The 22,952-nt window shown below is 32.4% G+C and overlaps 1 protein-coding gene across 1 annotated transcript; it reads right to left on the reverse strand.

The window, feature by feature from the left end:
- Positions 1-5,140: 5,140 nt before the first annotated feature.
- Positions 5,141-20,284, reverse strand: LOC139526086 (fucolectin-like). Its single transcript, XM_071321240.1, has 4 exons — positions 20,019-20,284; positions 8,198-8,428; positions 7,196-7,435; positions 5,141-5,999 (listed from the first exon to the last, which is right to left on the reverse strand). Exons 1-4 carry the CDS (start codon positions 20,083-20,085, stop codon positions 5,767-5,769), a joined length of 771 nt encoding a protein of 256 aa, XP_071177341.1. The 5' UTR covers positions 20,086-20,284; the 3' UTR covers positions 5,141-5,766.
- Positions 20,285-22,952: the final 2,668 nt, after the last annotated feature.

Raw genomic sequence — 22,952 nt, forward strand, 5'->3', positions numbered from 1 at the left:
AGTTGAGGTCGGATACCCTACCCAACCCAACTGTTACAGTTAATAAAAAAATATTCTGCGGCAATACTTTTATCTGCACTAGGTGAAAACGTAAGCTAGAGATCTGTGGCCCACGTGATCAAAATTACAAGTTAATGTATAGCACGGATTATTTTTTTTTTAGCTAATAAATAATTTCCTTGCCCACCATACTTTGAATACAAAAAAGTAAACCTTTCGTCAAATCATGATTAAGCGAATTCTACTAGTTCAGATGTCGAATGTTTTGTAAAAACAGTTTTGTGTGGCAAAAAAAAAAAGTTAATGCACGAGTGCAACTTTCTTTTCTTCTAATACAGAACAATTATTATTTTTCATGAACTATTTGACAGGATGCCGAGAATATTGAAAGCTATTTCACACAATAGTTCAATTTTGTCATCACTTAAAAAAAGTCATAATTATTTACGATTCTATAAACCCACAAAAGTGTCTAATTGCTTTTCTTTCCTTAATAATATATTTAGACGAAGATGAACCGAGGAAGATGTTAGTACATAAATTTAAAATGTTAAATAAACAGACACAACGATTCTCTTTCCAATCTTTGACCTCAACCCCAAATTTAAATTCGATACTCAAATAGTCCCTTTATAGGAATAAATATGCCAAAAATCGTAATGAATTTCATTGAGTCTAAAACTTAATCAAATCAGATTTCATTCATTTTAATATTCTTAAGTACATGATTTCTTTTTGGCAATTACAGAACATCGTTATTATCTGTTCTGACTTTAAAACACTGATTTAAGAATTACATTGTGTACTATTGTAGCCGACTATACCGTATGTTTTTTTCTCATTGTTGAAGGTTATATGGTTGCCTATATATAATTGCTTACATCCACTACGTTTGAACTTTGGGGGATAGTTGACTCATTTGCAACCATACCACATCTCCTTATTAAAAAGTTGAGAGAGGGGGGGGACTTGTAAAGACACTATTCAATGAATTTTAAAATTTCATTTCTGGTTGTACTTGTAAAGACACTTTTCAATGAATTTTAAATTTCATTTCTGGTTCATTAGTTATATAAAGGCAAAGTTTAAATGTTTTTCTCTCAGGTCACCCAGTTTAAATTGGATATTTTGACATTTTGCTGTGCTCTTGGATTTGTGTTAAGAGCCCCCCAGAGCTCCTGGCCTGTTGGTGGGTAAGCTTTGGATGTCTTTTTGAATATTGCATACGGTGATTTGGTGATGTCTTTATACCATGCATTGTCCCATTACTTTATATAGACAGCTTATCAGTCATCCTGATCTATGATAATAGTTCTCCTGGCCTTTTGTATAATCAGACGAGAAACAAGATATAAACTGACTTAGCTTGGTATATACATATATATTTAATATACTCATATAAATTCAAGTCAAATTAATATTTTAAAACAACATAAAAATAACAAGCTTTTTTTTGTTGTTCTGCGGCGACGTTAACAAAACACCAATTAAGTAATCGATCGTTATGACTATGGCTTCAATATTAAAAGATCATGTTCTTCTTGTCTTAGACTTAATAAGACTTCAAGTTGGAATAGATCTACGAAGACTAAAGAACGGTCATGTAAGGTTTGGCAATTGTACATGCCCACCGGTGTCCAGATATTGTTCGAAACATGTTTAAGAAGTAACGATGCTACATGTACCAGAGATAGAAAAAAATGTTCTTTTTTCATGGAAAATTAAACTGTTGCAATATATAACAGAACACAAAACTGGCTAACATTGCTGTAAATACAAGTTAAAAAGCTGACATGGGCTACGTTTAAGCTAGAAATCCCAATCCCTCGTCATCAAATAATTAAAAAAAAATGTATATATATATATATATGACCTTTAACATTGGAAGGCTAAACTTGCATTGAGCCGTGGTTAGGTCCTAAATAGAAAATAAAGAGATGTGGAGTAAATGTACACGGAACAAAATCGCACACAATACATCGAAAAAATACAAATTATTAATGAACAGGGCTTTTATTCCTGTTCTTTATCTTTAAAGTAGCTGGAGGGTCTTCAACGAGGAACCAGACCATTAATACCCATTATACAATAGCCACATAGGTTAGTGCACTGGACTACAAAAACAAAGGTTCCTGGTTTGATCCCCGATTCGGGGAGAAAATTTCCAATCCACTATAAATAAATATGTGGATAACAATGGTTTTTTTTATCCTACATATGTCTTTTGATATTGTTCCTACATGTAAATACTCAAAGTCTTACACTGTATCTATATATTTTGCTCTGAGACCAGAATATAAGAAAAGAAATAAAACAAAACTTGCGCTTTAGATTAAGAAAGGGTCCAAAAGAAACGTTTAGAATGCAAGATTTTGCGTCATTTTTCCCAGTTCTGGGGTCCTTGAGCCCTACCCTCGCCAAATATATAGTTTGCTTTATTTGTACTAGAGGCTAGTTACCAGGTTATGGTTCTATCTTATCATCTCAGATCAACCTCTCCAAACTTAAAAGATCACGCACCATTATTGCTTAGATTGATTTATACTTTTGCATCTGTCGATATTTTCTTCGATTAAAATAATATTGATCTGACAACCGCTGTGCATGTATACTTTAACGACCGGGCTAGTTTTCTTGTCAGTTTTAAAAGTAGTTACCTCCCTTGTTTGTGTGATGTCATCAATCTATTTATTTGTACCATCTTTATATAATATTATATTGTACAATTTAAATTTGTGATTTGTTCAATATTTAAATATAATAATGTATTTTCTATCAAAGATATAAACAAGGTAATTTGAAAGTCTTTGATTACTTTATCACCGTAGTTCATGCGGTCTATTTTGTCTACATTATGTTGAAAGAACACCGGAGTGGTTACATTGGCAATATTTACTATCAATGACTGTAAAACAAGAAAGGAAAAAAAAAATACATTATAAATCGAGACATAATTAAAATTAAATACAAAACTCTTCTTTAGTAAAATCAAAAACGAAAAACGGATACACTTTTGATTTTCATTTTGTTTTTAGAGAAATCAAAAACAAAAAATGAAAACACTTTCGTTTTCCGTTTTTGTTTTAGAGAAATCAAAAACGAAAAACGAAAACATTTTTGTTTTTCATTTTGGTTTTCGAGATATCAAAAACGAAAATGAAAACACTCTCGTTTTTCATTTTGGTTTTCAAGATTTCAAAAAACGAAAAATGAAAACGCTCTCGTTTTTTGTTTTTGATGTTTCAAAATGAAAAACAAATGGACGCAAATATACACGGTCTACTAGCTTTTAAATATTAAGATTTGAGTGGTCCCGTTCCCTTTTAATCGTATGAGGTGAATCAAATGGACTATAATTAGGTAAATCAATTTTAAAATCTGTTTTATTTTGTGTAAGTGACGTTATGAAAATCATTAGGACATTTGAACATATTTCCTTTAGATTTAAAGTCATATGAAGCGAGTAACTGGTGTTATAAAATGTTTATCCAATTCTGGAACCATAAACGTAGTCTTCTGTGCACCATTAAATCATTTTTTACGCATCCATATCGTATAATCGTCCAAAAACAATTTATCTCGGTCGATTATGTGAAAATATGGGAACTTATTAATTGTCGTGTTTTGAAGCTGTATTTTCGTTTGATGTGTTTTATCATTTGATTTTACCATTTGATTAGGGACTTTCCGTTTTGAAATTTCCTTGGAGGTCAGTATTATTGTGATTTTACTTTTTACCGATTGTCACATTAGGGGTAAAAACAAAGAAGCATGGATATTGAGCACGTGTAATACATAAACAATAAGATACTAGTTTACTTCAATCACAGATCCATGCGTATTGAGATCACCGTATTTTTACGAGAAGGTCACCTTGAGTTCACTGTATACGAAATAACATATCAGCGAATTGTTGACTGGAACCAAACAACTAAAACATAACATTCCTTTCAAATGTTGAGGAATAAGTACATAAGTTTCATAATACAAACTAGTCATCCAGTTATATAAAACCTATGCATCATTTTTTTTTAATTAATTTGATATGACTTTAATATTTACGTCGATTATCGTTATTATTACAGCGGATTTATTCATCTCGAATGTATGTGGAATACATGTTCTATATCTAGATTAAGTTGAAATGGACCTAGCCCCAATGTAATTAAATATTTCACGGTGATCTATTTGTATTTGCCACCACCTTGAAAATGTATTTTAACTTTGCATATTAAAATCGACATGCGTTTTTATAATACATTTGAAATGACATCATACATGAAACAGCGCTAGGAACCGGTTAATTGCCGATCTACACAAATAATATATTTACAAGCCTTACACAGGTACTCCAAGAAATTAATTAACACATATTGTACAAAGTACAAGGATAGAAGTAAAAAGGCCATGAAGCCTACACTAACATTTGACAATACAGTCTATGTTACTCTAATTTTTTAATATATCCATAGAAAAGTACATACAAAAAAATATCGGAAGATTTGATTTTCGTTCTGTAAACACAATTAAAAAGAAATCTATACGGTATACATAATAAATTTCATGTCATGAATTTAAAAAATTGTATAACTTTTGGGAGATTTTTTTCCTTACTATTGGATGGTAATTAACTATCAAAATAAGTCATTACCGCGCTTAAATGTCTAATTATATATGACTACCGAACAAGACTTCAAATGATTGTACTTAGAATACTGGCATGCAATAGGTAGAATAAACTCATCATAGATACCAGGACTAAATTTTGTATATACGCCTGACGCGCGTTTCGTCTACAAAAGACTCATCAGTGACGCTCGAATCCAAAGCCAATAGTAAAATTCCTAGCTATTGATTTTCTGATTTATTACCGCATATATTGTGATAAGACCTTGTAAAAAGGTAACTTTTGTGATAATGAACACGTTCAAGTAAAAAAATAACAAATTTCCTTTCAATATGTGGTTGGAAAGAAAGCTAAAAGACAAGCTAACAAAAAAAGGATACAGAAGATATCTTTGATTATACTATTTACAAACATCATCCCGGACCACCCCTGTGATTCCGGTATAATACGTTATAACCTCCATTCCAATAACAATTATATGAATGATAAGATAACATCAGGGTCTATTCCTTGTTTCTTTTTTTTTTGTTGTTTCTGTTTTCTAATTCTTTTACTTTTTGTTTTTTGTTATCCTGGTATGACATTGTCTGGCCTTTGATATTTGAATGTTTCAATAGTATTTTCTTACGTTTCCTTTACATAACAATGCGTTTTTGAAGTTGAACAAAACGGTGAACACCGCTTAGAGATATGTACTTGTGATTTAAATTTACATCATAATAATACCAGATCTACATTTTCTTACATTGAAATAAAAGACAATTTAATAAAAATAAGGTTATTGGACGGTCAAAACTAATGAAGTGTTATTCATTCATTAGCAGTTGCTCGACACTGTTCCTGGGATTTTTATCTCTGGTTTTCAACATGGTAGCGACACAAATACTGGACAAAAGCTATATTGTTTTTCAGCTTTCGGAAAACCTCGAAAATAAGCTTTAGGTTACGGTCAAATATCGACGAAAAGCTATGCCGCTGTATACAAGATATAAATCTACCTTTTCCACCTTCTGAAATATAAATCTTTACTACACTGGATTCTGGTTTTTGTTATATCTAGGAAAAATAAAAGTCTTCTTGATAAACTTAGAGAGTTTTCAGAATTACATAAATCATCAGCCTCTACAAAAAGAAAATGTTTAGCTGATAATATAAACGTTGTGATCAGAATTAGCCACGAAATTGGATCCAGTTTTCTTTTCCAATAAGGTGCAATTTGAGGTCTTCTTGTTGAAGTCTGCAACATAACATCCTTTCATGAAGGCACATTTGTAGGTACAATAAATGTCACTTTTCACAATGGCGCTGCTAAGGGTCACATTATGTCCTGTATAACTATGACCTTGAAATCCACAGGTATAAGGAATCGTAACTAATGGTTAAATAAACAGGTCAATTAATTGTATACTAAATATTGTTATTCCAATTGTTATTTTAATTTTTTTTAGTTAAGATTCAGATACAACAAAAAAATAAACTATATTTTTCAACACTTATGGAAGTAAAATGTATGAATAGTAATGCGGTATTAGCAGTCAGATTACGGCAATTTCGCCAAAATGATTTAAATAAAGATGACTGAAGTATGAGTGACTTAAAAGTCAATATTATAACCGCATTTGAATACATATTCATGTTACCTTTAATTTTTCCTAAGTGGAACATGAAGTTTATTTTTTCAAAATAAAATAATGTCAACAGTGAAAACTGAAATACTAGGCATAATAATTGAATATAAATCCGGCCAGAAAAATTATCATCTATAAATTCAAATCTACCGTATGAAACAAAATCCAACGTTAGAAATCGTAATTGTACGAACGAACATGATTGCTTGTCGATTATGTCTTTCTTTACACCCACGAAACATTGATAGATTATATCATTTTTTTAAATTTGAATATACGTTCTGGTATGTTATAAATCCAATATGTGAATTTGAATGAGATCAATCATGAATTTGACAGCTTACATCCAATTAAAAAAACAAAAACCTACATTGATCATATTTCCACGTGTAATTGTGGCAAATTAACATAACAAGAGATCCTCTTTTTGTTTATGAATGCGTTGTGTTTGGCATCAGTCGTCAGTTGATCTTATTCGAACTAAAAATGGTAATGAATAAAGCTGATACAAAACTCATCTTTATTTTTGAAACTTTCAGAGTGTGGGCTTTAGAAAAACATTTACATATATTTCGATTGTACAATATGCAATTTTCTAAAATGTCGAGGGTTAAATTAGTTTTTCGAGCAATCACAGCTTTGTCGATTTACATGTTGTTAACCTTAGACAAATGATATAAAAAGGACCAATACAGTTACTTTCAGTGTTTAACTGAATGTCTCTAAAAAATCCATAAAAACAATGTTAAATAAAAACGTTTTACAAATGTGATGTATTAAAAATCAGTGGGCATCAGTGGTCAGTTGATCTTAGTCGAACTAAAAATAATAATGAATAAATTTTAAAGGTGATAAAAACACATCTTAAAACAATTGGATTGTATTGGATGGTTCTATGATTAAAAATGACTAAATGAAGAATAGCTTCTTGAAGAATTACCTGAACGTAGATAACGAAGAAATTTTCCATGCACTTCAACTTCACATAGTGATAAAATATTTGGATCATTGAGCCGTATGCGAACATACTGTCCAATCATCCTGTTATAGCATGAAGCATTTAGATATGTAGTTAGTGCTTGCTGATGATAACACAACTCGGCGGCACCATCCTCAAACCAATTGGTTTTGTTTCTACACGGTTTTATCACCTCAATATCGAAATTCGAAAGTTGATCAACTGAAAAAAAGAGAACTGAATTTGAAATAAAACAAGAAAAGTTGGAAAACTAAAAAATGTATAGCAATCCTGACAGAAATAAGCAATGCATTCAGTAACAACAAAAAATATTAGATATTTGATTAACTTCAAGGTCTGACAATCTGCTAATAGTTCGTATACAGGTCAAAACGCTGCGCTTACAAAAAAACCACATTATATTACAATTTGATCCAAAGTAAGAAATGTTACAAAAAAATGCTTTGTTATATTGGATGAATGATAAGTGGTTTCTTTACACCGCCTTAAGCACAAATGGCTATATTGCAGCGACAACAAAGCATGATATTCTTCCTCAGTCATAATAACCTTCCATCATTACCGAACTAAAAAAAAATAACACGACGGGTGCCGTATACGGTGCAGTAAATGCTTACCATTCCGGAGCACCTGATTTCATTCCCGGTTTTTAGTGGAGTTCGTGTTGTTTCTTATTTATTATTCAGAACTGTTGATATAAATGTCCTTTGGTTTTGTGAGTCTTCGTTTACTCCTTGGTTTTGATTGTTATTGTCTTATATGTTGATTCCTTGTCTAAAATCAAATTAAATGATCACCTGCCACATTTGAATTTACCGTGCTTCAATTTATAGATTTGAATTATATTATATTTGCTTCTTAAAACATTTATAATCATCAAAAGAAATGAATTGTTGAAAATACCACAAATTCTGTATATCAAAGTTTCATGTCTTTTAGACTCTTATGATATGTACAACCTACCACAACAGTCAATTCTGCCAAAGATAATCACGTGACTGATGTCATAAATGGCACCAAGATCTACTGCCCACCACGATGGTTCATCTCCAGAAACAGAAGATGTACAAGAAGAGGCTGACGATGTCATTACTTGGAAGGAGTTTCCATCCACAGCATTATAAGATGGTCTGTAGTAAAGGCCTTCATTAGTTAACTGCTTGGTTGGTTTGTTTCTTGCAACTTCCAATGTATCTACAATATGTATATACAATAAAATACAGTATTAATGTTAATTAACTATTTCTAGTATGCTATTGGAATAACTATTATGTAATATGCATATACAAATACATAAGTGTCAACTCGGATAATATGGAATAACTCGGCCAAAACGGAATAACTAATAACCATACACCCCAATTACTCGACAAATACAGATTTATTTATTTTTTGGATTGACTGTGATATCCAGTACAGGATTTTAGAATGTCTCTTCATTTGAAAGACACTGTTTATTTACATATTATAAATATACCGAACGTCAGAGTGCTAAATATTTCATGTTGATTGTAGTTCGGTGATCAAATCCTCAGTATGTAGAAACAGATAAAAGTAGAAGACACCTAGAAACTGAAACAGAAAATTTGACATAGCTGCGTATAAAAGGGATTGGGATAGATACATACAAAATTGTGAGAAAAAAAATATAACACACAAAAATCCCCGACGGTAAATTAAAAGAGTTATCATTACCTGAATATTTCATAATTGGTCCTGTTATTGGAAAACCTCGGTCAGCTGCATTACAAAACAGTAAGTCAAAAAGGAAATATCAAAGCCATGGCAACAAATGAACAACGTCGACAAGATAATCAGCAATTAACAAAACACAACATTGGAAACTAATCTCACTCATCACCGTTTTTGAAAAGATGTTTAGCAACGTGCACCACACACTGCTGCTAATTAATATATGTATATTGAAAACTCCTGAGGAATTCCTCGATAAATAATGAACAGTAGAATAGATAATTGCGTGTAGATTGCTGTGTATTGTTTCAATGTCAGATAGCTTGTGCTTTCCTATTTTGTATTCCCAAAAGGGGACTTGGTAATATAAATGCGCTTGCTTCTTCTTGCCGGCAGTTTGACTTTCGTGTGGGTGTGGGTCTGTGTTTTTGTGCGGATATATCAGTATGCAGCCATCTTCCATATGAATGTTGACGTTATTTTAGTACCTTATGTAGAAAGAATGTCACGCACTGAACTTTTAGAACCCTTGCAACAATTTTTGAGGGCTCTGTATATGACAAGTTGGAAAACACGTACATGTAAAAAATAGTTCAATATACCCTGATCATTTGAGAGGTGCAATTCCAATTTCCCATTCCTGTCGACTCCTACTACTGCACCTACCTTTTGATTGCATTTTATATAAGGTCTTTTTTACAATTCAAGACAAACAGAATGTGTATTCAAATGTTGTTCATGTTCGCCATAGATGCCTTAATAACGAAAATGTTTGCCGAAAATTGGTCTTTTAATAATTGCTTTAAGTTGAATAAAAACAGTGGCTTGACAAGTGATATCTGATTACCCGCTTGACAAAATGCATGTAGAATTATTTTACTACGCAAAATATTTAAATTGATCATCATACAAATCTATATGCTAATAACTGCTGCATTAAGTTTTATATTGACGTTTTTCAAATATTCTATGACTTACACTGTACCATATTGATTATGTTGTAAGATCATTTCTTAATTATAGACAACAGCAGTTGTTCAATAGTCAAAAATCAATTAAGCGAAAACAAATCAGTGTTACAAACTAAAACCGAGTAGAGGAGTGACAAATCGGAAAAAGCTTATCTAAAGAGTTAAATGGACCGAAATACCTCACGGCTGAAAATTCGCATGAGGACAACGTAAACTTTATACTTTAATTTTAGCCCTTTTTTTATCATCAAAAAATTAGTATCAGATGAAAGAGTGATGTATCAGCTTTTTTTTTTTTTTACATCAAACTTTAATATCATATGAACATATAGATTGAGTGATTTGGTCTGTCAAATTATATTACATTTCTTATATATATCACCAATAGTAAATTTTCACACAAAAAAGGTGGAACAACCAATACTTAAGAAGGTTTGATATATAAAAGTTTGATAGAACATACAAATCCACTTGAACAAGCATTTTTATAAAACTCATCACATAACAGTATTACTACTCCATTTGCACCCCAATAAATCCTATTTCTCCCTGTCATATGAAATGCGATGAATTAAGTATGCATTTTCTGAAGTTTTATAACAAAAAAGGGATATACATTTGTATCAATAGTTGTGTTAATGTGCTTGAATAAGTACAGATGCTAAGGTTTAATAACTTTTTAGATACTTTTATTCTAACTTGTTTTTCGAAAAAGACTAATTCTCAACCACATTGGAATAACTCCGATAAAAGTACGGAAAGTTATTGTCAGTGCTAATTCCATTAGCATGTTTTATGACATTACCATGATTACCATGACTGGTAAAAAATGTCTTTCCTGGAGGCAAAAATCATACAAGCAAAGCAATTATGGCATGTCGATTCATTTGAGCGTGCCGATATTGTTTTAAATGACGCAAATTATCAGGCAGGACATTCAGTGGTGAGTTTACTCTTCATAAATAACTTTAAGTACAAGCCGCTTCAACATTCAGCATGCATTGTTTAAAACTACTTGATGAAATTAAAACAAAATTGCTTCTGATGCTTCAAATTAATCGGGGCATGATGTTGCTTTTCAAATACTAATAGAAAGTCTATATAATGATCTGTTTGCAAAAGAAAAAAAACACATTTCGTTGTCGTATAGTTTGCCAGTTACATTTGTTTACAGATATTGCATTTTGCGAAAATAAATTGTGAAAAGCTGTTTACAATCGTTCGAAATTTCAAATTATTTCTATCTTTACAATGTTTTCCAAACTTTCTGAAAAATATTTTGCCTGGTTAGTAGATGACAATTATTTTCAAATGGATAATGATTACAATGTATTCTCACTTGATACTGAACGGAAATGTATACTTTAGCTGAGCGTGTGATATTCCTTTATGAAAAACCAGTACACCCCTGATCAGATGAATGATATTGGTATTGTCCAAAGTCTTTATGTAAAAAGGTACAACAGCTATCGAGATTTGGCCAATAACTGCTTTAAAACCATAATGAAAAAGTATGTGATATAATTGCCAATTAGACAAATCTACACAAAAGACCAAATAATACACATACATTTACAACTATAGGTCACCGTACGGCCTTCAACAAAGCCCTTACCGTAAAGTCAGCAACAAATGGCCCGAATTGACAAATGTTAAACAATTCAAACGAGAAAAAACAACGGCATAATTAATGTACAAAATAATAAACGAACAACAAAAATGTAACAGCAACAAATGATAACAACTGCATAACAGGCTCCTGACTTGGGACAGCCACATACAGAATGTGGCGAGGTTAAAGATTTCAGCGGGCGCCCAATCCTCCCCTTACATCGGACATTGGTGTATATTAAAAGAAGATGTGGTATGCTTGCCAATTGAATAACTTTTCACAAGAGACCAAATGACACAGATATTTACAACTATAGTTTACCGCACGACCTTCAACAATGAGCAAATCCCATAACACTTAGTCAGTTATTAAAGGCGTCAAAGGGACAACAAGGTTTATTTCAAATAGTGTTAGATCCAAATTGTTCTTCAGGTCACTGAATGCAGATCAATTAGAAATTATAAGAAATGTCTTTAAGCACCTGACAATTAACATGGGTTGATAAGATTTGTAGGTACATTGTAACTATGCACTATCGCACTACAATGTTTTTGATTGATAAGAACATGACGAAATATTTCTAGCTGAATCTTTTCAAAATCTATAGACTGTGAAGCAATTGTGTGTAGAATCTGTAAGTGAGTGAAGAGGCAGATATAAGAATTATGCTGCCCCCTCTTTTTGTCAATGAACAGATATTGAAAAGTTATTCCAGGGCTTGCATCATATTAAAGTCATGACAGTTATGTTTTATTTCTAATAAGGTCTTTTCCTCAGATGTCAACATGATGAATTGTGATTGTAGACTGGAGGCGTTTCTTTAACCAAAGCCACAAGACAGTTTTTAATTATTCACGACATATGAAACTTTTAAGTTATTGGACCCCTGATGTCTGGCACAACAGAAACTCACGCTCTTACAGGATGCGACACGTCTTCTCTAATCGAAATTGGCAAATGACAACGATTAAAAAGGGTCGGGAAAAACATGTATGTAGCACAATTTGTCATTCTAGCTGGTTCTTATATTCACACATTTGTTGCAGTAAATATCAATTCACCGCGGATCAAAATGACCCCAGAAGCAATGGTCAATCAGTACATGGTGGTCTGAATAAACTCATGAGTATTGTCGGTGCCATACAATGACATCCACATTTTTTTCTAGTATTTCCTTACCTTTTCAAATTGATGCGCATATTGATGTCTAGTGTTAGTGTGTTATAATTGTACATAAACATCAACCTTTGAAGTGTAATATCCCTGTGAATCTTTGTTTATAGTTCATATATATATCGGTCTTTCAAGTCTGCTATTTATTCCATTGTTTATAGATATAAGAAGATGTGGTATGAGTTCCAATGAGACAACTCTCCACCCAGGTAATAATTTGTAGAAGTTAACCATTATAGGTCAAAGTACGGTCTTCAAAACGGATCCTTGGCTCACACCGAACAGTAAGGGCTCCAAAAAAATTATAAGGGTAAAACCATTGCAACGGTCTAATCAATATAAAAAAAAACCGAAAAAACGAGAAACATTTATGAACCATATCAACAAACGACAACCATGTAAGTCGTTGTTTTATATATACAAAAAAAGGGGGGACACATCTTCTCAATGTGACATTGGTCTTGTTCTGATTTATTTATTAATATAAAAACAAACTTCATATACTATAGTGTCATGACCATGAAGACTAATTTGTATAGTTCTAACATGATTTTAAGTTTAAATAATCAGCTGTTAACCAAGGTACTTAGATAATCCTACAAATACGAAAAAAATAACGAATCTGAACCGTAATATTTTATGGTTATTAGGTGTGTTTACTTTTCTAACAGAACACATAAGTAACTGGAATTAAATTATTCTTTTTTGATAAATGGTTTCAAACTAAATTGGTTGACCATGCTAGTGGAAACATTGTTAAAGGTTAGTTTATCTAATTATGTCTATTGCGAATCAATAGTTTATGTTTTCAGCGATGCATTTTTAGCACCTCGTGGTTCATTTAAAAAAAAGGAAAGTTTACATACGAGCAATCACATGTTTTGTTGTAAAACTTTTTTAAAAGTACAGTCATGGCTGATGATGATTTCTGAGGGTGCCCTCTGTCCTTACACCTTACTCGTTTTGTTATGATGATTACTGAGGGTGCCCTCTGCTCTTACCCATTACTAGTTTTGTTATGTTGATTACTGAGGATGCCCTCTGTCCCTACACCTTACTCGTTTTTTAATGATGATTACTGAGGGTGCCCTCTGTCCTTACGCCTTACTCGTTTTGTTATGATGATTACTGGGGGTGCCCTCTGTCCTTCCACCTTACTCGTTTTGTTATGATGATTACTGAGGGTGCCCTCTGTCCTTACACCTTACTCGTTTTGTTATGATGATTACTGAGGGAGTCCTCTGTCCTTACACCTTACTCGTTTTATTAAATTGATTACCGAGGGTGCCTGCTGTCCTTACATCTTACTCGTTTTGTTATGATGATTACTGAAGGTGCCCTCTGTCCTTACACCTTACTCGTTTTGTTATGATATATTTTTGTTTAAAGCATACACATTTATTAGGTCTTTATTTAAGAGAATTTAAAGTAGCAATTCCCTTCAGAAAAGTTACTTTTGGATCAGGATGAGGTTAAAACAAAAACCCCAAAACTTTTAGTTTTCGATGCTTGGATGTTTTTTTTACATCTAAACCTCTCGACGTTTAACAACCAACAATTATATATCAATCAACATGATGTGTTGATGCTAAACTTTCATCATGAGCATACGCGACGACGTTGTAACGTTAGACTTGCGAAAATTTCACATTAAACAGGAACATTAATGTTGAAGAGCAGAGTTATAATTATTGTAACGCGATTGAATGTATCCGTATAGTTAATGTCTATTACACATTCAAAAAATACAGAATCAGAACGTTTTGAGTAAAATGGCGAGATGAAAAACATTTGTCTATGGAGCGCCATAGCTGCCTTATGATAACAATAACCATATCATTAAGGGTAGAGATATATCATGAAGGAAATGTTCTATACTATAACGGCATTTGACGATAATACTCTGTTAATTCGCTATATCACTAAGGTAAATTTATATACTATAACGGCATTTGACTATAATACTCTGTCAATTTGCTATATCACTAAGTATATAATATAACGGCATTTGACTATAATACTCTGTCAATTTGCTATATCACTAAGATAAATCAATATGCTATATACAGACACTTTGATACAACATAGAGTTAGCTGTTCATACTATTCTGTCATTTCACTCTGTTTTGAAGATAATATTTCATACTATGGAGACATCTTGATATAACATTGAGCTACATTTCATATTGATTTGTCATTTTAATAAACTATTATGTGATACTGCTACGTCATAAAGATACATTTCAAACTATAAAGACATTGTAATATAACATTAAGCAACTTTTTCATACTACTTTGTCACATCAGTATATTATAACAATACATGTGTATACTATACAATCACCTCGATATAACATGGAAGAATTTTGTCATACTATTATGTCGATTGTAATTATAAAAAAAAGACCGTGAAGGAAATCGTTTTGCGGACCTTATGGAATCGCTCTCAAGATGAAGGAATTTATCGACTCTAATGTTGCATTTGCCATGATAGTCGGATCCAGGGGGACTGGAAAGGGGGAAGGGGGGGGGGGGGCTTTTTTGTTGAAAAAAATGGTTACTTATATAGGGAACTTGTACCAATTTTCCCTGTACCCATAATAACTTAGCCGTATTATTGAATACTATTATTAACTAAAAGCTGAGAGATAGTCCAGATCGGTAGATGTTTGAAATGACATTATTGTTAAAATCATTATGATCTGTAAAATGAAGTAAACAAATCAATGCTGAAAGTCGATTAATCTTCACTTTTCTGTCTACTTTTTACGAATTTTCCTAGCGTTTTACAAAGACATCGTCGGGCCAGAAAGGGGGTGGGTGCTCTTCAATACTCAATTGATAAGGGGTGTCGCTGGGGTTCATGTACGCTACCCTTTCCGTATAATCATGGTTTTTAAAATGTATAGCATTTAAACATTTGCGTATGTGAAAGTGTAACCTTTTTACATTTTGGTTGGTTTTACCTGGTTTGTTCAAAAAATGACTACCAAAGTGTCGAAGAGGGACTATTTGTGGATAGAAACATAGCCATGCAATTTCGGCTGTGAAAAAATACCGGGCTTTTTAAATAACAAGTAATGGGAACTTTTTTGTGTCATATCATATATTTCTGATAAAACCTACCTATTCACATATTATTAATTTGAAAAAATGTAACCTTTTTCAGCTGAAATAAAATTTAGAATGAAAATGGGGAATGTGTTCGAGACAACAACCCGACCATAGAGCAGACAATAACCGAAAGCCACTAATGGTTCTTTGTGTTAATCTTTGATTTGCGTACCCAAACCGAACGACAATCCCCACACCAACATCAGAGCGGAACGATACTATCGGGAACCTGTAAAGGTTGAAACGAAATAAAAACGAACGAATGAAACCGAAATAAACGAAACAAAATAAAAACTAATCAAATATATAATATTAAACATCGATGAGAAATATATATATACTATATCTCGTTGAATTTTAAGTTTTAAACTGGATTGTTAATTGAAACAAAAATGGATGAAAATGATGAGCTAGTGTTTAAGGTCCAGTAACAAATATTACATTCATATCGGAACAGGAGTAAGTTATGGTGGTTTGAATATGAGCATGTTTCATACAAGGCATACATGCTTAGTTGGATTTTATACGCTTCAAGTGCACAAAAAACAGTCTGCAAAGACGACATTTCATCCTTCCAGGACGCATTTTCCCTACTCATATCAGACATGCTCTCCCTGCTTAACTGCACTGACACGTATATAATAAGTAACATTTCAAGTTGATTATTAATTATTTTTTTCTGGTGACAGCACAAATCCATTAACATTAGAGAAAGTGTAAAAGCGACCGGAACAACAGAAGAGGTAGGCGAAAATATCATAAATATATAAGATTAAAAATAAATGTCATTTCTTGTTCAATAAAAAGCCGTTTTTTTCATAGCCAAAAATCTGGGTGTTCATGGCTGTGTTTCTGTCCTCAAGTTTTCCCTTTTGTCACTTTGGTAGTCAATTTTTCAACACACCTTATGAAACCAAACCCAAATGGAAAAAAACACACTTTCGCATACGCGAATTTTGACGCAAATTTTGAAATGTTATGCATTTTAAGAATCTTAATTATACGAAAAGGCTAGGGTATCGGAACCCCAGCGGCACCACTGTCAATTAAGTATTGAAATGCACCCCTCCCTCTTTGACCTGAAGGTGTCTATAAATCGCTATACAAATTCGTAAAATAAATGATTTTAATAATACTGTCATTTTAAACATATACCAATCTGGCTCTCAGCTTTTAGTTAATACTAATATTCAAAAATACAGCTAAATGGTATTGGATACGGGAAAAGTTAGAACGTTTGTATGCATTTTGCACCGTACCTAGCTGTCAATAATTTACAAACACTTGCTTTAAGTAAACTATCTAAAAAATACAGGTTCCTTTCATGTTAAAATTTGGGGAAAAGAATATAGGTCATCTTTTTGTTTTAAGCTTGTATGTTATTCATTTTTTAGTTTGTTTATTTTTTAGGGATACCAACCTGTAAATTAACTATGTGTAAATATCTGAGTTTGATTGTATTGTAACTTGTATGTGAGGGTCTTAGGAAAGATTCGCTTATTGAAACTATCTGATATAAAGAAGTCGGAGATGTGGTGTGATTGTCAATGAGACAACTTTCCAACTAGAGACCAAATAACACAAAAATTATAGGTCACCGTACTGCCTTCACCAATGAGCAAATCCCATACCTCATAATCAGCTATAAAAACGCAGAAATGGTCAAAATGACAGTGTAAAACAATTCAAACGAGAAAACTAACGGCTTGATTTATGTACAAAAAAAATGAACGAAAAATAAATATGTAACAAATAAACAAGCGACAACTCCGAAATACGGCCCCCTGACTTCGGACAGAAACATACATAAAGAATATGGCACGGTTAAACATGTCAACCTTCCCCTAACCTTGGACAGTGGTATAACAGTAAAATTCAATACAATATCAGTACGAATTATAAAAATCAGTCGAAAAAGGCTTAACTCATTAGATGGATTGAAGAAATACAAATACTACAAATACAAGTGGACGTGGCCGGGAACTTGTACATCCCAACAACAAAAAGACGCTTAGCACAGATCTGAGAGTACTCGTAGTTACTGACATCTTGGTCAAAGTCACTAACAACTAATAAAAAAAATCATGCATCTTAGACTTAATTATCAATCAGTACACATCCAACATCCAATGGATTTAACCGGTGTAAAGACGTCATACACAGTCAGAGAAAACATGACCTTGTACAATGCCATGATACAGGTATCGACAGATTGTAGATCCATGAATGTGTATATGTATATAACATTACAGAAATATTTAGTGTGCTTTCAATTTACTGATAATAAAATCATTATAAATACCAATAAAAGACAATACATGCATTTATCGATCTAGTTACAGTTTTGAATTGGTAACCTTTTAGAAGAAGTTTACTAGTATTTAAAGGATCGATTAGTTTACCAGAATCGTTTCTAAATTTCAAGTCACGGTAAATAACATCCGTACAGATGAGGATGACTTATGTGCTATCCCGTTTGAAATAAGTTTTAAGGCACAACCAAACTTCAAAACCAAATCTTTAATTATATCTATGGAAGAAATTAGTAAAAGTTTTAAGAAATTTGTGGTAACGAAATTCCTGTCTTGAGTTATCCTCTTGAAAAAAAAAGAATTTATTTTGGTATTACTGTATGTGTCGCCTTTCGTGTCTTTTTAGCTCCGCATCGCTAAAGTTGATAAATTCATTCATCTTGAAAGCGATTTCCTAGGGTCCGCAAAACAATTTCCTTCACGGCCTTTTTTTTTTTAAATTTTACAATCGATGTTGCTGATGAATTTCGCGGGGAATTTTTGCCGATATTAATAGATTTGTCTTATGGTATGATGAAATGGTCTTATGGTATGGTGAACTGGTCTTATAGCGTAATGAAATAGTCTACTGGTATATAGATGACACCTCGTGATATAAGAATTATTTGCTTGATATTAAAATTTGTCTTTATAAGATAGTTTATGACATAATAGTATGAAAAAATTGTTCCATGCTATATCGAGATGATTGTATAGTATACAAATGTATTGTTATAACATACTGAGGTGACAAAGAGGTATGAAAACATTGCTTTATGCTATATTACAATGTCTTTATAGTTTGAAATGTATCTTTATGACGTAGCAATATCACATAATAGTTTATTAAAATGACAAATCAATATGTAAATGTAGCTCCATGTTATATAAAGATGTCTTCATAGTATGAAATATTATCTTTATAACAAATTAAATGACAGAATAATAGGAAAAGCTAACTCCATGTTGTATCAAAGTGTCTTTATAGTATATAAATTTACCTTAGTGATATAGCAAATTGACAGAGTATTATAGTCAGATGCCGTTATAGTATATAAGTTTATCTTAGTGATATATCAAGTTGACAGAGTATTATAGTCAAATGCCGTTATAGTATAGAACATTTTCTTCATGATATATCTCTACCCTTAATGATATGGTAATTGTTATCATAAGGCAGCTGAGGCGTTCCATATTTGTCAGCTGAGGATATATAAAAGGATGGATTAGAAACATTATTTTCTAATATGAATGCGGTAAGCTATTAATTTCATTATTTAACGGTTGCTGCTATTAGATTCATTTGTCTTGGAAGTAGATGATATAAAAAAAAATGCTGGAGATAAAAACGACTTCCGATAAAACTTCGTGGTTCAGCACTGAGGGTTTAAAACATATCCGATTAGAAATGTTGAGAACAAACCGAGATCAGACATTTATCAAACAGTGAAACGTTATGGACATACGAAGGATTGTAATATAATCCTAAACTTCCAGAAACAACAAAAATAATTAACACAAACTCATTTCAGCAAAAAAAAGATTGTAATGATAATCTTATATCAAACATTTAGTGTATGAATAATTAAATCTGTGAATTATATGGTTCCTACGCATATGTTGACACTTGCTTATATAAAGTTTAACTTTGTTCTGATGGTTTTAAATATCTAGTTTTGATCTGTTTTAATATCTTGTGTACCGCTCTGAGTCTCTAATGCATTGGAGTTGCAATTATATTTAGTATTTCAACTCAGTACATATCATGCATATGTACCTTGGAAGTTAACCAATTCAAATCAATAATATTTTATAAAATGCACCATTATTGTTACCCCAAAAAAATCATATTCTTTCATTAATAAGATGATGATTTTAAATTTATACTGACGGATTACAACATAAACTAAATAAAGAATATTATAACGTACCACTTTCAGTAACTAAATAACAGAAAAAGATCCATAAAATCAAAAACATATTACATAACATGTTCATGCTGTACTCCACTCTTATCTCAGCTGATGGTCACACATATTAATAGTTAGTGTTTACTGAATTAAGATAAACACCTTTTTATCGGTTGGCTATTCTAAACATAGACGCTGCATAATCAAATATCAGAACCAATGTCACAATCACTAGCTGTAGATATTTCCGATAATCAATCAAGGAGGATTTTTAACTTGTATAAGTAGTGTAACGGCCTTCCAATCAAAACAAAACAACATGTAATACATGTACATGTGCTTTTAATTTTTGTTTATTTGTACCATGTAACATTGCATATTTAAATATTAATATGACCTTAACTGACCTGCAAACAAAACTAGATTTTATGTCATGTGATTGTTTTAATTAAATCTATATGATTATACACTTTGGAAGTTTCAGAATGAAATGGAACTCTCGTTTTGGATCTGCATCAAAATCACTATACACTTTCAGATTTATATCCTTTTTTATTTTAATATTTTGGGTGGCAGTGTTATTTCTTTCTTTTAATTTAAGTAGTGGAGACAATTGATAACAATTTTTTTTTTAAATATTTTGTTCAGCCACAAACTACACATGTAAACCATGTATACACGTTTTTGTTTTAACGTGTATTCATGATTTTGTTTAAATGTACTATAATCATTGTAATCATTCATAGTGCTTGATTTTGTAATTTGCTCCAATTTTGGGCAGATGATGGGTTTATAAAATATATTGTATCTTGTATATAATGTATATGTGGAAGACTGTATTATTCATGTTTTACAGTGATTGGGGATATGTCTATATTTAATTAATTATCATTGTTGTTTTATATATTTAATTACTTCTATTGATTAGTTATATGTATGATTTAGTGGTTCTCTCAAGGTACTACAGTTCAACCACAAATAAAAACTGGCCGACACATAATAGCCAACAGTGCTTGAAGTGGCGTTAAACCCAAACCATCAATATATATATATATATATATATATATATATATACAACTCGTCTAAACATCAACCCAACAATGTTAGATCTGTAAATTTGCTTTCGCAAATTTTTGGTTCTTCCCTCGCCGCGATTCGAACCCATGCTACTGTGATATCGTGACACCAAATCGCCTGCACTGCGACCGTCCCGCTAGACCACACGACCACCTAGGCTCTCAAAAAAGAGCTTTCGCTGGCCGTGTGTTACCTTTCCTCGTCAGTTTTAATCTAGCGGCGTACTACAGTACATGATATATAAGGCATGAAGATGTTATTGTTACAGATCAGCTAAATTATCTATAGTAAAGGATCCTACAAATTAATGTAATATACAGTCACAGAAAATAATTATATTTATAAGTACGTCTGAGTCAGTGACAACTCTACAACAGATGTATCCATCGGATCGCCATCAATGATGGTGATACATGGCTGTGTACATAATGTATATACAACTCGTCTAAACATCAACCCAACAATGTTAGATCTGTAAATTTGCTTTCGCAAATTTTTGGTTCTTCCCTCGCCGGGATTCGAACCCATGCTACTGTGATATCGTGACACCAAATCGCCTGCACTGCGGCCGTCCCGCTAGACCACACGACCACCTAGGCTCTCAAAAAAGAGCTTTCGCTGGCCGTGTGTTACCTTTCCTCGTCAGTTTTAATCTAGCGGCGTACTACAGTACATGATATATAAGGCATGAAGATGTTATTGTTACAGATCAGCTAAATTATCTATAGTAAAGGATCCTACAATTTAATGTAATATACAGTCACAGAAAATAATTATATTTATAAGTACGTCTGAGTCAGTGACAACTCTACAACAGATGTATCCATCGGATCGCCATCAATGATGGTGATACATGGCTGTGTACATAATGTATATACAACTCGTCTAAACATCAACCCAACAATGTTAGATCTGTAAATTTGCTTTCGCAAATTTTTGGTTCTTCCCTCGCCGGGATTGGAACCCATGCTACTGTGATATCGTGACACCAAATCGCCTGCACTGCGGCCGTCCCGCTAGACCACACGACCACCTAGGCTCTCAAAAAAGAGCTTTCGCTGGCCGTGTGTTACCTTTCCTCGTCAGTTTTAATCTAGCGGCGTACTACAGTACATGATATATAAGGCATGAAGATGTTATTGTTACAGATCAGCTAAATTATCTATAGTAAAGGATCCTACAATTTAATGTAATATACAGTCACAGAAAATAATTATATTTATAAGTACGTCTGAGTCAGTGACAACTCTACAACAGATGTATCCATCGGATCGCCATCAATGATGGTGATACATGGCTGTGTACATAATGTATATACAACTCGTCTAAACATCAACCCAACAATATTAGATCTGTAAATTTGCTTTCGCAAATTTTTGGTTCTTCCCTCGCCGGGATTCGAACCCATGCTACTGTGATATCGTGATATACTTAATGTATTTTAATTTTTGACAGACGAAATTTCTGGTTGTTTGCTAAGCTATGGTTTCACCGTAAAAAGTAAAATAACGAAAATACCGAACTCCAAGAAAAATTCAAAATAGAAAGTCCATAATCAAATAGCAAAATCAATGGCTCAAACACATACAAACAATTGTTAGATTCCTGACTAAGTACAGACATTTCCTTATGTAGAAAATAGTGGATTAACCCAGGTTTAATAGCTAGCTAAACTGCTCACTTGTATATGACAATCGCATAAAATTCATTATACTGACAACAATATGTGAACAAAACAAACAGGCCTAATAGGTAAAAATGTCAAAAAAATAGACAGTCAACATTGTTATAATTTCATGCAATTTAAAAACAAACAAATATGGCAACAACAAAAAATGGCATATAGACAAAGCACATAAGCAAAACTAAAGAAAATAA

Source organism: Mytilus edulis, chromosome 6, assembly GCF_963676685.1.
Source record: "Mytilus edulis chromosome 6, xbMytEdul2.2, whole genome shotgun sequence".
Taxonomy (NCBI): Eukaryota; Metazoa; Mollusca; class Bivalvia; order Mytilida; family Mytilidae; genus Mytilus; species Mytilus edulis.

Coding starts and splice junctions, on each gene's coding strand:
- LOC139526086 (XM_071321240.1), bottom strand. CDS start 20,085: ATGAACATGTTATGTAATATGTTTTTGATTTTATGGATCTTTTTCTGT. Junction 7,436..8,197: donor TGGCAGAATTGACTGTTGTG/GTAGGTTGTACA, acceptor TCTTTTTTTCAG/TTGATCAACTTTCGAATTTC. Junction 6,000..7,195: donor TCTTCGTTATCTACGTTCAG/GTAATTCTTCAA, acceptor TTTAACCATTAG/TTACGATTCCTTATACCTGT.